The following is a 14,246-nucleotide window of genomic DNA, read 5'->3' on the forward strand; positions in this document are numbered from 1 at the left end:
GCAAATATCCTGGCCATACTTTTCAAAATTTAAGGAGGATGGCAGTATTTATTAGCAAAAGCTGTGTTCCATCTTCACAGATGGTCTTCTCCACACCAGGCCCCAGACCTTACCAAAGCCAGCACCACGATAAGCAAAAATAAGCTTGCTGACATAGTTTAGAATAGCTTGCTTATATCTAAGTTTGCAGAAAAAAAATAATAGGGACTTTGTAGTGAAGATGAGGAAATGCTGCGCTCATGGAGCCTTATTTTAACCTTGTTCAGGTTAATAAAAATAATAATAGTATCACCACAATGAGAACAGCTAGCACTTACTCAGTGCCTCTTACTTGCTAGATACTGTTGCAATTATTTTACATAAAATGATTAATCTTAACCAGACACTAGTGGCTCATACCTCTCATCCTAGCTATCAGGAAGCTGAGATCTAAGCATCCCAGTTTTTAACCATCCTGGGCAGACAAAACTGAAAGACTTTTATCTTCAATTAACCAGAAAAAACTGGTCATGGTGGTGTGGTTCAAGTGGTAGAACACCAGCCTTGAGCAAAAAAGCCAAGAAAGAGACTGAGGCCCTGAGTGTAAGCCCCAGTACTGGTACAAAAATGGAAACAAGCCAGGCTCCAAGGCTCATGCCTGTAATCCTAGCTAATCAGGAGGCTGAGATCTGAAGATCACAGTTCAAAGCCAACCCAAGCAGGAAACTGAGACTCTTATCTCCAATTAACTACCATAAAACCAAAAGTAGCGCTGTGGCTCAAGTGGTAGAGCCCTTGCCTTGAGCTGAAGAGCTCAGGGGCAGTCCCAAGGCCTAGAGTTCAAGCCCTTCGACCTACAAAAAAAAACAAACAAACAAAAAACACACAAAAAAACAGAAACAAACAGTAAGTTAATCAAATCCGAGGAGGATACTGTGGAAACCCTGATTTATATTCAATTGGACAGAAGCACAATCTGGAGAGGCCATCTTGGGGACTGAGGCCTGAACTCCTGAGATCTTACTGGATCTCTAGGTAAACAGCTTGGGCCCCAGCTGCAAGGCTGCCTCGCTGCTTGTTTGTGGTAAAGAAAAGTCCTCTTACACTTTGGGATCACAGAGTGATGTTGTGAGCATACAGAACAAAATGAGTTTGGGTTGGTCTTTCCCTCTGCATCTATTCTGCTAGATGTATGTGTATAAGTAATGAAGTAGTCAATGCTTTACTGTGATCACACCCTCATGCATGCTAGGCAAGAACTTCACCACTGAGCCACACTGCCCGTGCCTCCCAAGTAGTTTTTAAATCATTGCTACATTGAAGCTCTATCTAGCCTGACTTGTAAGTAGGAAAGTTAAATAAATACCATTTCTTTTTTTTTGTCAGTCATGGGGCTTGCACTCCAAGCTTGGACACTGTCCCTCAGCTCTTCAGCTCAAGGTGAGTTCTCTTCTACTTGAGCCACAGTGCCACTTCTAGTTTTCTGGTGGCTTATTGGAGATAAGAGTCTCCTGGACTTTCCTGCCCATGCTGGCTTTGAACCATGATCCTCAGATCTCAGGCTCCTGAGTAGCTAGGATTACAGGCATGAGCCACTGGCGCCCGGCAATAAATATCATTTCTTAAATATTGCTACTTCAAAATTATATAACCTCTCGTTTGCTCTTCTTTTGTGTGTGTGATATTGGAATTAGAACTCAAGGGCCTTACACTTGCTAGACTACATGTGCTCTACCACATAAGCTACCTCCCCAGCCCCATTTTCTCTTGCTATTTTTCTTTTTCTCTTTTCTTTCCTTTCCTTTTTTTTTTTGGTCAGTTGTGGGACTTGACCTTGGGGCCTAGGTGCTGTTCCTGAGCTTTGAGCCACGGTGCTATTTCTGGTTTTCTGGTAGTTAATTGGAGATAATCTCACAGACTTTCCTTCCCAGGTTGGTTTTGAACTGCAGTCCTCAGCTCCCACCTGCACCTGCACCTGCTAATCTTGCTGTTTTTCAAATAGAATCTTGCATTAGGCCTAGGCTAATCTGGACCACAATCCTACTGTTTATTGCTTCTTGCATGGCTGAGATGATAGGTGTGTAACCACTGTATCCAGATTTTTATTGTCTGAGAAGGAGAAAAATCAGTCAAATTTCTTTGCCTAAACTGGCCTTGAGGTGCAATCCTCCTAATTTCCAGGCAGCTAGAATTACAGGTTTGAGTCCCTATGTCAGTTGCCCATAGCACATTTTCTAAGAAGTCATTGGGAAACAGTTAATGGTGATGCAATAATGATTTAAAAAACAATGTGATTTTCTTCTAGTGAAGTCTAACAAAACAGACTTGACATAGCATAATTATAAATAATTATGGATTATAAATGATTTTTAATAAATGACTTTATGAAGCATATGTATATGATGACCTATGTAAGTTAGTAGAATTTTCTAAAATCATATGAAATGATCCTTGGATCTAAGAAGTTTCAACTGAAATCTGCTGCCAGTTAATTATCTTCTCCTATTTAAAAAACAAACAAACCAACAGTAGCTTTGTATAGATTCATGTACTTCAGTGTTCCAGAAGTCCATTCTCTCATAAAAATTTGAATCAAGGGCTGGGAAGGTGGCTCAGTGGTAGAGCACTTGCCTTGCAAGCATGAGGCCCTAGGTTCAATTCCTCAGCACCACATAAGCAAAAAGAAAAAAGCCGGAAGTGGCGCTGTGGCTCAAGTGGTAGAGTGCTAGCCTTGAGCTGAAGAGCTGAGGGACAGCACCCAGGCCCCACTACCGGAAAAAAATTTTTTTTTGAATCAATTTATGGAAAAAACATTTGCTTTTGTACCACTATCATGAGATGCATCAAAACTGAGGTATGGTGGGTTTTTTGTTTGTTTGTTTGGGGGCTTTCTGCCGCAGGCACTGGAGCTTGAACTCAGGTCCTTGAGCTCTCCTTTGGCTTTTCCCCTCAAGGCTAGCACTCTACCACTTGAGCCATATGTCCATTTTTTTTTATGTTGGTTAATTGGCTAAAAGAGTCTCACAGACTTTGTGTTTTGTTACATTTTCTTGTTTTTCAGTGAGGCAATCAAGGACATTATGGAGGAGCTGTATCATCATTTCTGTATGGCATGGTGAATTCTGGTGGGATCATAAATACTTTTTTGTGTGCGTATCTGAGTGTTGGTACTGATACTTAAACTTAGGGCCCCATGCTCTCACTTGACTTTTTCTGCTCAAGTCTGGAGGATCTAAGAGCTGAGATTTTATATCCTTAAAATTCAGTTTAACTGGACTTTCCTGCCCTGGCTTTGAACAGTGATCCTCAGATCTCAGCCTCCTGAGTAGTAGGGATTACAGGTGTGAGCCACCAAGCCCCTGGCTCATAAAAGTATTCTGAACTCATTAATGAACGCAATTACTGATTAAAACATCCCTCCCAAAAAATCAGAGATACAGTTTAATAGCTGAAATTGCTTAAGTCAGTTCTCACTGACCATTCAATGATGTATTTAATATTTGTCATATTCCTGAATGACATTTTCAAGTCTGTTTTCTGTTCCTGGGAAGCATCTGGGAAATGTCTATTAAGTTCTTTATTAGATGAGGTGGAATTTATTTATGACTATTCTGACATCACTATCTAATGACAAGAAAACTTTTTTTCAGGGGTCATAAAGTACTCAAAATATTTAATTATTCCATAAATGTTGAACACATAAGTTTAAGACTCAGCAGGTCACCTGGAGACTGTACCAGCAAGAGAATGTAACAGCATGGAAAATTTATCACTGAAAAGGGCTTGGGGACCATGCAGAGTTTATATGTCTTTCAATAAAATACTGTTCAAGGTCACACTGCCAGCTCACAGCAGGAACATGGGACTTCCTGGCCCACATTACATTACTGAACATGTTATTTTTCATCACAGTAAAATATTCCTGACAAAATATACCACTTTAACACTATTAACATTTGTGCATTATAAAACAAGAAAAAGAAATGTATCATAAAAGAAGAAGCTGGGCACTGATGGCACAACGCCTGTAATCCTAAGCACTCAAGAGGCGAACATCTGAGGTTCTTGGTTTAAAGCCAGCCCTCGGCAGAAAAAATCCATGATATAATTATTTCCATTTAACCAACAAAAAGCCAGAAGTGGAATTGTAATTCAAGTGGTAGATGATCATCCTTGAGTGGAAAAAGCCAAGCATGAATCCTTGAGTGCAAGCCTCAGTAACAGCAAGGAAGGAAGGAAGGAAAGAAAGAAAGAAGGAAGGAAGGAAGGAAGGAAGGAAGGAAGGAAGGAAGGAAGGAAGGAAGGAAGGAAGGAAGGAAGGGAGGAAGGGAGGAAGGAAGGAAGGGAGGGAGGAAGGAAGGAAGGGAGGGAGGGAAGGAGGGATAGGGAGGGAGGGAGGGAGGGAAGGAGGGGGAGGAAGGGATAGGGAGGGAGGGAGGGAAGGAGGGGGAGGAAGGGATAGGGAGGGAGGGAGGGAAGGAGGGGGAGGGAGGGGAAGGGAGGGGAAGGGAGGAAGGAAGGGAAGGGGAGGGGAGGGAGGGAGGAAGGGAGGGAGGGGAGGGGAGGAAGGGAGGGAAACGAAAGAAAACTCTATTAAGCCTCTCCCAAATCAAGTAAGATTCATCTATGATCATGGATATACAATCATATATAAAATAAGGCAGAGGAAAGTACCAGACAGTGATCATAGGCACTAATACCATTGGACATTTCCATTAATAACGGTAGGTCTTACCGGTTTACAAATATTGGCTAGGGGTATCATTTCAACTGTGTGGAAGATTTTTTTTTTTTGGTTTTAATATTCTCTTCCATCCTAGTCAAGCAGAAGAATGCTAAAATCTACCACAATATGGAGATGTAGAGATTCACTCTTCAATGTTTCTTTGATCCTTCAGATACTGTCAACCAAGTGTATGACTCACTTTCTCCCATGAACTTCCTCATTCAAACTTTCTCTGCTGGAAACTCTGTCTTTACAATTAATTCCTTACCTATGCACAGCTGACTCACGCCTATAATCCTTGCTACAAAGGAGGGTGAATTCAAAGTCAAGTGAAGCAGAAAAGCCCATGAGACTCTTATCTCCAATTAACCAGCAAACATATGGAAGGAGATGTATGGTTCAAGTGGTAGAATACCAGAAAAAAATTAAGCAAGAGGGTGAAGCCCTGAATTTAAGACCCAGCATTGGCACTAAATAAATAAATTCTAACTGGAAAAACCAAGTTATTGTCTCCTGAATCTATGTAGTAAAAATAATATTCCTACATCTTAGAAATGTAATACTCTTACTTGATAATTATATCCTCATTTCTTCATTTCCATTAAGGTTCTAAATACAATTACCAATTACAACTTATAATCATTTCTAAATTTTAATAAATATTTTAGAATCAATCCTTTTAAATTTCTGCCTGTGTTAATGTCAGCTAAGACACAGAACTTCAAAATGACAAGTAGATTTAAGATTTCAATGTATCACGTTTTTCCTATAACTTTCCACTTTCAACCTCCCTACATAGTTTAGTATTACCAGTAAAAGAGACTAGCAATGGAAACTTTTGCTATGTCTTTAGAGATGCACTCAGCTTTCTAATCTTAGAGGAATTTAGAATGATTTTTACATTGTACTTCTGACCCAAGAAATCCCAAAAGCTGTATAGTAGCCACACTTATTAGTATTCCCAAAGTACTAATGGACTTTATAAAGAGCAAAATAAAGCTCAAAACCAGGGGCTCACACCTGTAATTCTTGCTACTTAGGAGGCTGAGACCTGGAGGATCGAGGTTCAAGGCTAACCCAGGTAGAAAAGTCCCAGAGACTCCACCTCTAATTAACTAGCAAAAATGCTAGGGTAGAGGTGTGGCTAAAGTGGCAGCAAACCAACCTTGAAGAAAAAACCAAGGGAGAGCACCTGGCCTTGAGTTCAAGCCACAGTACTGACACAAGCAAGCCTAGACTAGAAACTTCTAAAAACAAAAGACTATGTAACTTCAAGGAAGAAATTAGGGGAAAGAGAAGAAAGGGGTGACAATACTCCCAAAAGAATTGTACTTGTTACCTGACTTTTATGAAATAGTAACTGCTCTGTACAACACCTTAATAATAACAATAAAATTATATTAGGATGTAGCTATAACATCTAGAGCTGAAAGCATTTTCCTCCTACCTAGAGACGAGTTCGTAGTTTTCCCCAAAGTCTACACTATCTTGAATCTTAAAATCACAACAAAGAAAACAACACAAACTATATATATAAAACAAAAACAAAAACAAAACAAGCCAGGCGCTAGTGGCTGACACCTGTAATCCTAGCTATTCAGGAGGCTGAGATCTGAGAATCACAGCTGAGATCTGAGAATCACAGTTCAAAGCCAGCCCGGGCAGGAAAATTCTGTGAGACTCTTATCTCCAATAAACGCCTAGAAAACAGGAAGTGGCGCGGTGGCTCAAGTGGTAGAGCGCTTGCCTTGAGCTGAAGAGCTGAGGGACAGCACCCAGGCCCAGAGTTCAAGCCCCATGACTGACAAAAAACAAAAAAACAAAAAAAAAACCCAAACCACAAAGTACCTCCCCCCCTTCTCACAAATTCTCTAGAGCTAGTGAATGCTTACACCAGTTCAGCCATTTCCTGGGTCTGGGAAAGGAATGATACCCAGCCCTGGACTAAGTGGACCCATCTAGGAGCTAGTCTCATGCTCTAACCTTCATCTCAAGGTGCTGGTCCAGTTGCTCTGATTCCATGGGGCTTTCTCCACTGTCCCTGTCTTGTTCCTTGTCCGTTGTGTCTGACTGCCCTTTGTTTAGGGGGAGCACTGTGTCTGGACTTGGAGCCCTGCAGCTACTATGGGAAGCATCTTCGTCACGGTCGTGGGTCGTGGGGGTTGCAGCATCGGTGGTCGTTTCATCTCTTTCTCCATTGATGAAGTGAGTTTCCTGTGGGGGTTCGGCAGCTTGCGAAGGAGCAGTGGGGCTGGGAGAGGTCGCTTGGTTCTCTTCACATTCCGTCTGGTTTTGTGCTGCCATTATGCCATTGGCCATACAAGCCTGTTCGCCCTGAGTCCGATTGGGATCATCTCTCTGTTTCTGTGGTGGGTGCCGGGAGAGGAGCTTTTCTGGAGAAGTGGGTGTGAAGCCAGGCTGTCCTGGGGTTCGAGGAGCATTTAGATTCACTGCAGGATCTTTTTTCAGATCACTGGAGTTTGATAATGTGCTAAAAGGTGAAGTACAGAAAAGGCATGAAAACATAGCATGGGAAAAGATTTGGAATAAAGACTGGCTTCTTCCATTTTCTAACTCTGATGGTTTGACAACCAGGCACTAAAGGGATGCTGTACACATGTAAATAAACAGTTAAATGAACATGTGGAGCTTTATCCACAAAGTTGAAAACATCACCTTGGGCCATCATAATAACATGACTAGTTAAAGGTTAGAAATCTGGCTCAGCTGGTAAAGCGCTAACCAATGAGCAAAAACATCAGGTACTAAGTTCAAGTTCCAGTCTTGGACCAAAAAAAAAAAAAAAAAGAAAATAGTATGACTAGTGAGTAACACTTGGCTCATACCTGTAATCTTAGCTACTCAAGTAGCTTAGAGCTTAGAAAGTCCCTTAATCACCAAAAAGCTGGAAGTGGAGCTGTGGCTCAGGTGGTAGAGCATTAGACTTGAGCATAAAATCTCAGGAACAATGCCTAGGCTCTCAGTTCAAGCCTAGACTGGCACGTGTGCGCATGCACCCATATACCGCCCCCCCCCCCCAATATACACAATAAATAATCCATCCCCAGGAAGTTTATTTCCTTAATATTTAAAACAAGTACAACAACCTCCAGTTTATGAACTGTCGTCTATACTGTTTGCTTTTTTGTTGCTTTATGCCAGGACTGGGGCTTAAACCCAAGGTCTCATACTCTCTCATTTGGCTTTTCTACTCAAGGCTGGCACTTTACCACTTAAGCCACAGCTTTACTTCTGGCTTTTGGCTGGTTAAATACAGATTAGAATCTCTCAAACTTATCTGCCTGGCTAGCCTGGAAAAGCAACCCCCAGATCTCAGTCTTTTGAATGACTAGGATTACAGGTGTAAGCCAACAGCGCCTGGTTCAAAATGCTGTTTTTCTTTAAAAAGCAGAATGTGTTCTGAAAAACTTGATCTGCATGCGCTGCAGCAGTCCTAACTGTTCTACTAATTGGTGGTTTAGCACTAATGGGTTACTCTTCATGGTCCCTCCAAACCGGTCTCCATAGTCAGATCAAACTCTGAGGGCTTCCCTGAACACTTATGGAAGAGTACCATGATGCTCTGAGGGGATGTCCATGAGTGGTAACACAGTAAGCCTTAGAAACTTTACTGAAGAAGATACAGACAGGGAACAAGCGAATACATAACCACCTTTCTCAAGATATCTCCCTCCTCCAATTGTGCCTGACACAGTCCAAGTGTTCCCTGTTCCTCTGCCTGTGTCTGTCTTCCTCAGCACACTATGGGGCGTATTCCTTTCTCTCCATTCAGGCTTGTGACTGGATAGCATCTTCTAATAGCTGTTCTGGAACAGATTGTCTAAATAATATACTTCATCACTAGCGCTACACAGCAGCACAAACAGGACACTGGAACCTTGTTCCCAACATAGAACAATATTCATATGGAACTACTCCTGAAGTGTGGGGAAGGGGAGGGGGGCTGAGTGTCCTTGAATTCAGGGCCTGGGCACTGTCCCTGAGATTTTTTGCTCAAGGCTACTACTCTAGCAACTAGATCCACAGCTTCTCTTCTGACTTTGAGGTTGTTACTTGGAGATAAAAGTCTCCTTTATTTTCTCTGCCCAGGCTGGCTTCAAACCAGCCTCCTAAGTAGCTAGGATAACAGGCATGAGCCACAATATGCCTGGCTTTCCTTAGTGTTTTTGCTCAAGGCTTGAGCCACATGTATACTTTTGGCTTTTTGCTGGCTAAATGGAGATAGAGTCTTTCAGATTTGTCACCTGGGCTGGCTTTGAACCACAACCTTCATCTCAGCTTCCTGAATAGCTCATATTACAGGCAAAAGTCATGGGTGCTTAACTATATTTTTTGTTTTTCACAGTGCCGAGGTGTAGACAGGTGCTTTATGTCTTGAGCCACACCTCCAGTCATGACAGTGCTGAGGTTTGAATTCAGTGCCTCATATTTATTTGGCTGATGACTCACAGCTGACACTCTTAGGCTTGAGCCATGACTCTAGCCTGTCCTTTAGATTTGTCCTTTAGAGATGGAGCTTCATAGACTTTTCTGCCTAGGTTGGCTTAGAATGTCAAGCCTCCAGATCACAGCGTTCTGAGGAACTACAATGACAAGTGTAACCCACCAGTGCTTAGCCATCAGGTAACATTTTAAAAGTGGTTACTAAGGGCTGGACATTGCATTCAGCCCTTTTACACAGTTTGTCATGTTTCATGCTTATCATAACTCTGAAAGAAGGAGCCAGAAATGGCAAAACCTAGGCTTAGGAATGTCAATGCATTCTGGGGCCAATGTTAGATGGCTAGCAAGCCACAGAGTCTAACTCAGAATCTCCTTATAACCCCTACTCCACCTGACTACATGCTGGAACACAGGATGGGATGAGACAGGGTGGGGGGATGGAGGGGAATGAAGGTGGGGGGTGGCGCTGCAGACAAAAACACAGGACCAAGTCCAGGGCTGGTGATCTTCCCCAGTATGGGAAGAGGTGACGAGGAGTGGAGGTCTTGGGAGAGAGAACAGCAAGGCTCCGTGGACAAGGCTGAGATGTAATAGCTTCTTCCCATCCCCAGCCCTTTTGCTGCTTTTCCATGACTTGGATAGGATACATTATTCCTGGTCTTCTCGTCTGCTCATCCAACTTCCCCAAGAACGTAAGGAGGGAGAGGAAGAAGAGCTAAAGAGCAGGAAAAATTTCATAGAAAAAAAATTATATAGAAGTCAAGGGTTGATAGCTCATGCCTGTAATTAGTTACTCAAGAGGCTGAGGTCTGAGGATCAAAATTCGAAGTCAGCAGACATCTCCAATTAACCAACAAAAAGCCAGAAGTAGAGGTGTGGCTCCAATGGTAGAGCACTAGCCTTCAGTAAAAAAAAAAAAAAAAAAAAAAAAAAAACAAGGGAGAGCACAAAGCCCTAAGTTCAATCCTCAATATTGGCAAAAATAAATAAACACTACTTGCTCCCAATCACATTTAATTTTTTAAAAAAGTTACTTGGACCACTGTACAGAACACCTTAGTAATAGTCAAGTGACTATCCCAGCCCATGACAAGGCGACAACACCGTACCAGACACGATTTCTCTCTGTCCTTTCTTTCTTTCTTTTTTTTTTTTTTTTTGGGGGGGGGGGTGGTCCGGTGGTGGGGCCTGAACTCTGGGCCTGGGCGCTGTCCCTCAGCTCTTCAGCTGAAGGCTAGTGCTCTACCACTTGAGCCACAGCGCCACTTCTGGCTTTTTTTCTTTTTGCTTATGTGGTGCTGAGGAATTGAACCCAGGGCCTCATGCATGCAAGGCATGCACTCTACCACTGAGCCACCTTCCCAGCCCCTCTCTGTCCTTTCTTACAGTAACTCAAAACCTAGGGATGTCTCTTTATTCTAGAATCAACAACTGGGATTAAAACTGGAAATTATCAAGCTGGGCAGTGGTGGCTCACATCTATAATTCTAGCTACTCAGGAGGCTGAGACTGGAAGATCACAGTTCAAAGCCACCCAAGCAGGAAAGCCTATGAGACTCATCTCCAATTAACCACCAAAAAAGCAGGAAGTGAAGCCATGGCTCAAGTGGTAGAGCACTAGCCTTGAGCACAAAAACTCAGGAGAGCACCCAGGACTGAAGTTCAAGCCCCAGGAACAGCACAAAAAAAGAAAAGACTCAAAACCACCCAACAGGGAAATGGATGTCATTCAGCAGGAAATAAGAATTTCCCACTTGAGTCATCTAAACCTAATGTAGTATTAACCCACAGAGACATGTTTAGGGCCAGTTGGCACTGGCAAAGCCTCACTAAGCACATCATTACTGTTTGCACTCAGACACAAGTAACACCCATCCTCTCACCGTGCTTGCCAAAAACTTCCATCACATCCTAAGTACACTCAACAAACTTGCTTCTAAACTCAGAAACAAATGTCAGTTCATTTCTCCTTAGATCAAACCCCCTCTGGATATATATTAGAAGATGACTCTGGGTTTGTGAGGTTACAGAAGAATGCAAAAATGATGTAAACAGTAGGCTTTAGAAATGGTAAGGATCAGGGGCTTCTGCCTTTGGTTGGACTACTGACTCTTTCAGAGTTTCACAAAACTGCCCTCAAGGCTTAGGTATGAGGCAAGCCATTGGATTAAGCTGTAGGAGGCATGGCTGCTAGAATCTGCAAACAGGAAAGATCATACTTCTGCTAATAAATCAGCTTATTCAGAGGAACAGAAAAAAATTAATGGAATTAAATCAGACTCCAAAAGCTTGCTTTTAAGATCACCTTTAAGATCTCAAAAGGCTGAGATTTAAGGATCCTGGCTTCAAAGCCAGCCTGAGTAGGAAAGTCTATGATACTCTTAACCCTCAATTAACCAAGAAAAAGCCTGAAGTGGGAGTGTGGCTCACATGATAGAGTGCTAGCTCTGAGTGAAAAAGTAAAAAAACCAGGCCCCAGGGCTGGGAAGGTGGCTCAGTGGTAGAGCGCATGCCTTGCATGCCAGAGGCCCTGGGTTCGATTCCTCAGCACCACATAAGCAAAAAGAAAAAAGCCGGAAGTGGCACTGTGGCTCAAGTGGTAGAGCGCTAGCCTTGAGTTGAAGAGCTGAGGGACAGTGCTCAGGCCCAGAGTTCAGGACCCATGACCGGACCCAAAAAAAAAAAAAAACCAGGCCCCAGTACTGGCTCATATGCACACATATCACACACACACACACACACACACACACACACACACACACACACACACACACACACACACACACACGCTGTTGAAAATTTGAGTATTTATGAAAGAAGTCCTCACACTTAGTCCAGAGTGAAAAAGTAAGTAAAGACAGGATTCCAAATTACTTTTCCCCAAAGAGGTTGCTAGAACTACATTTTAATAAGCACACAATAAACAGCATGATATTTTTATAAGCATGTTTCATATAATTTCACTTCTTTTATTTTTCATTTCCTTTTCTTCCTTTGAGACAGTTATTATGTATCCCAGGCTGGCCTTGAACTCAGAATCTTCCTACCTGAGCCTCTAGAGTACTGAGACTACAGATGTGTACTACCACAGCTGGCTTATGAAGTACATTTAAATGGAGATTTATGTTGGTCATGATTTCTAGAGCATTCTAGAGCACAAGTCATGAGCAAAAAAAGCTAAGCAAGAACATGAGGCCCTGAGTTCAAGGCCCTGAGCACTAGTATGCATGCATACACACACCACACACATACACACACACAGAGCCAAAAGGAGTAGCACAGAGTAAGACACACAAACAGGAAATGAGAGACAGCACATCTATAAAATATACACCAATTTATAAAAACACTGGTGGCCCAAAGTGCAGCACAGGGGCCTGTATAGTAAGTCAATGACATCATATCATGGCAAAATTAAGTAGCTGATTTTAAAAATGCACTTCTTAAACGCCTACCAAACCAAATGGAAGATACTAGGTTTTTGATTTAGAAAACCTATGTCTTTTCCAAAATTGTCCATTCTCCCATTGTCCATTAACTCTTACCTGCCTCCTTCAAAGCGACTGATAAGATCAGAAACCTTACTGGATTTTTCTTTTGACACACAAGAAGCAGAGACAGGTTTAACTTCCTCCATCCTGGGTTTTGCTCTAGGTAAAGCTTTATGCCTGGGGGTTGGGTGTATTTTGGATGAAGGTGAATTCTGCAGATGTAAGGGCTTTGGAGGCACTGTAGAAAAAGAACAGAATTCAGTATTTTACTCATATTTTTCTTTAACAATATTCTGATATCCTAGGTGCAAAAAGTCTTCATCATTATCAAACTACTATGAAGAGGTCTGTTAAATTCAAACTGAACCTTAAGCAAGGGACCTGAAATCCTAATATCTTGGAAATTTGCTCTATGTCCCACTGAAATTCTATCTACAAACCAGTAGTTATTTTAGTTTATGTTAAGGCTAGGTAGTATTCCAAAGTCTATTATGTAGCAGTCATTCATTTAAATAGAGGGAAAAAAAGTAAAACTGGAAACACAATCCAAAAATACACTGTTTAAACCAGACTCTGGTAGCTTATACTGGTAATCCTAGCTACTCAGGAGGCTAAAATCTGAGGATCATGGTTGAAAGGCCAGCCCAGAGAAGAAAGTCCATGAGACTCTTTATCTCCAATTAACTACCAAAAATATTGTTTGCCACAAAACAGATGTTTTAAGACAATTATAACAAGTACAACAGAATCCAGAACTACTAAGTTAATCATCATAAAGGCCAACAGTGTAAGCATTATGCCCACCTTCTGTCCTCAGCTCCACCCAGACCTGAGCTCCTCCCTGCTCTGGAGTTCTGGCCATATAGCTGGCCCCTCCCTCTTCTCCACCCAGACCTACCTGAACTGGCACTTACCTCACTTCCTACCCCTCAGGCCCTGTGGCTACCTAGATAACAGAGGCTGCCCTATGTTCTATCTCCGGGGGAAATATGGTTCCTCTAATAAACCTTGTAATCTTTCTTCTATGTCTGCCTGCCTCCTTGTGGTCCCCAGGGATGAAGGTGACGGATCTTTTCAAACAGAACAACAGCAAACAGCAGGAATGCCATATTGGTTTCACATAACATCATTTAACAAAAAAGCATATTACCTCATTTCATCTTAGAAGATCAGCCTAAGGTGGACACCTTTATTCACTGAATATGTCTCTGAATGATTATACAGGTGATTGTCAGGTAACAAAGCTAATCTGATTATATGCTACCTTCTATATTCTAACTCCTTCTATCAGAACTGCTCCTCCTCATCAATTTAACAAAACAAGGGAGAGGGAGATAGAGGTACTATTATTATTATTACCATTATTTGCTACATTATGTAGTTGGCTTGCTTCAATATATAGGTGTGAACCACAGGTACTTGGCAAATCACTAGTTTTCTAGAAAGGCCTTTACTTAATTCACAGAATAGGAACAGATCATTTAATTAAATACTAAAATCTAAAGAAAATTTCTTAGCAGATTATCAGTGAAAAATTATGACATGGTCACAGCAAAGGAGCTGGTTCTAAGTGTAGTACAATCAGT

The 14,246-nt window shown here is 42.0% G+C and overlaps 1 protein-coding gene across 2 annotated transcripts in view; it reads right to left on the reverse strand.

Moving 5' to 3' along the window:
* Fgd4 (FYVE, RhoGEF and PH domain containing 4) overlaps positions 1–14,246 on the reverse strand; it is a 141,713-nt gene that overhangs the window by 38,677 nt on the left and 88,790 nt on the right. For both annotated transcript variants that reach the window (XM_042677678.1, XM_042677677.1), the window contains exons 3-4: positions 12,715–12,898; positions 6,689–7,196 (exon numbers count right to left, since the gene is read on the reverse strand). In XM_042677678.1, the coding sequence (XP_042533612.1) occupies positions 6,689–7,196; positions 12,715–12,898 (692 nt within the window). The remainder of the gene's footprint in view (positions 1–6,688; positions 7,197–12,714; positions 12,899–14,246) is intronic.

The sequence above is a fragment of the Dipodomys spectabilis genome, unplaced genomic scaffold, assembly GCF_019054845.1.
Source record: "Dipodomys spectabilis isolate Male_0828 unplaced genomic scaffold, ASM1905484v1 ptg000039l, whole genome shotgun sequence".
NCBI lineage: Eukaryota > Metazoa > Chordata > Mammalia > Rodentia > Heteromyidae > Dipodomys > Dipodomys spectabilis.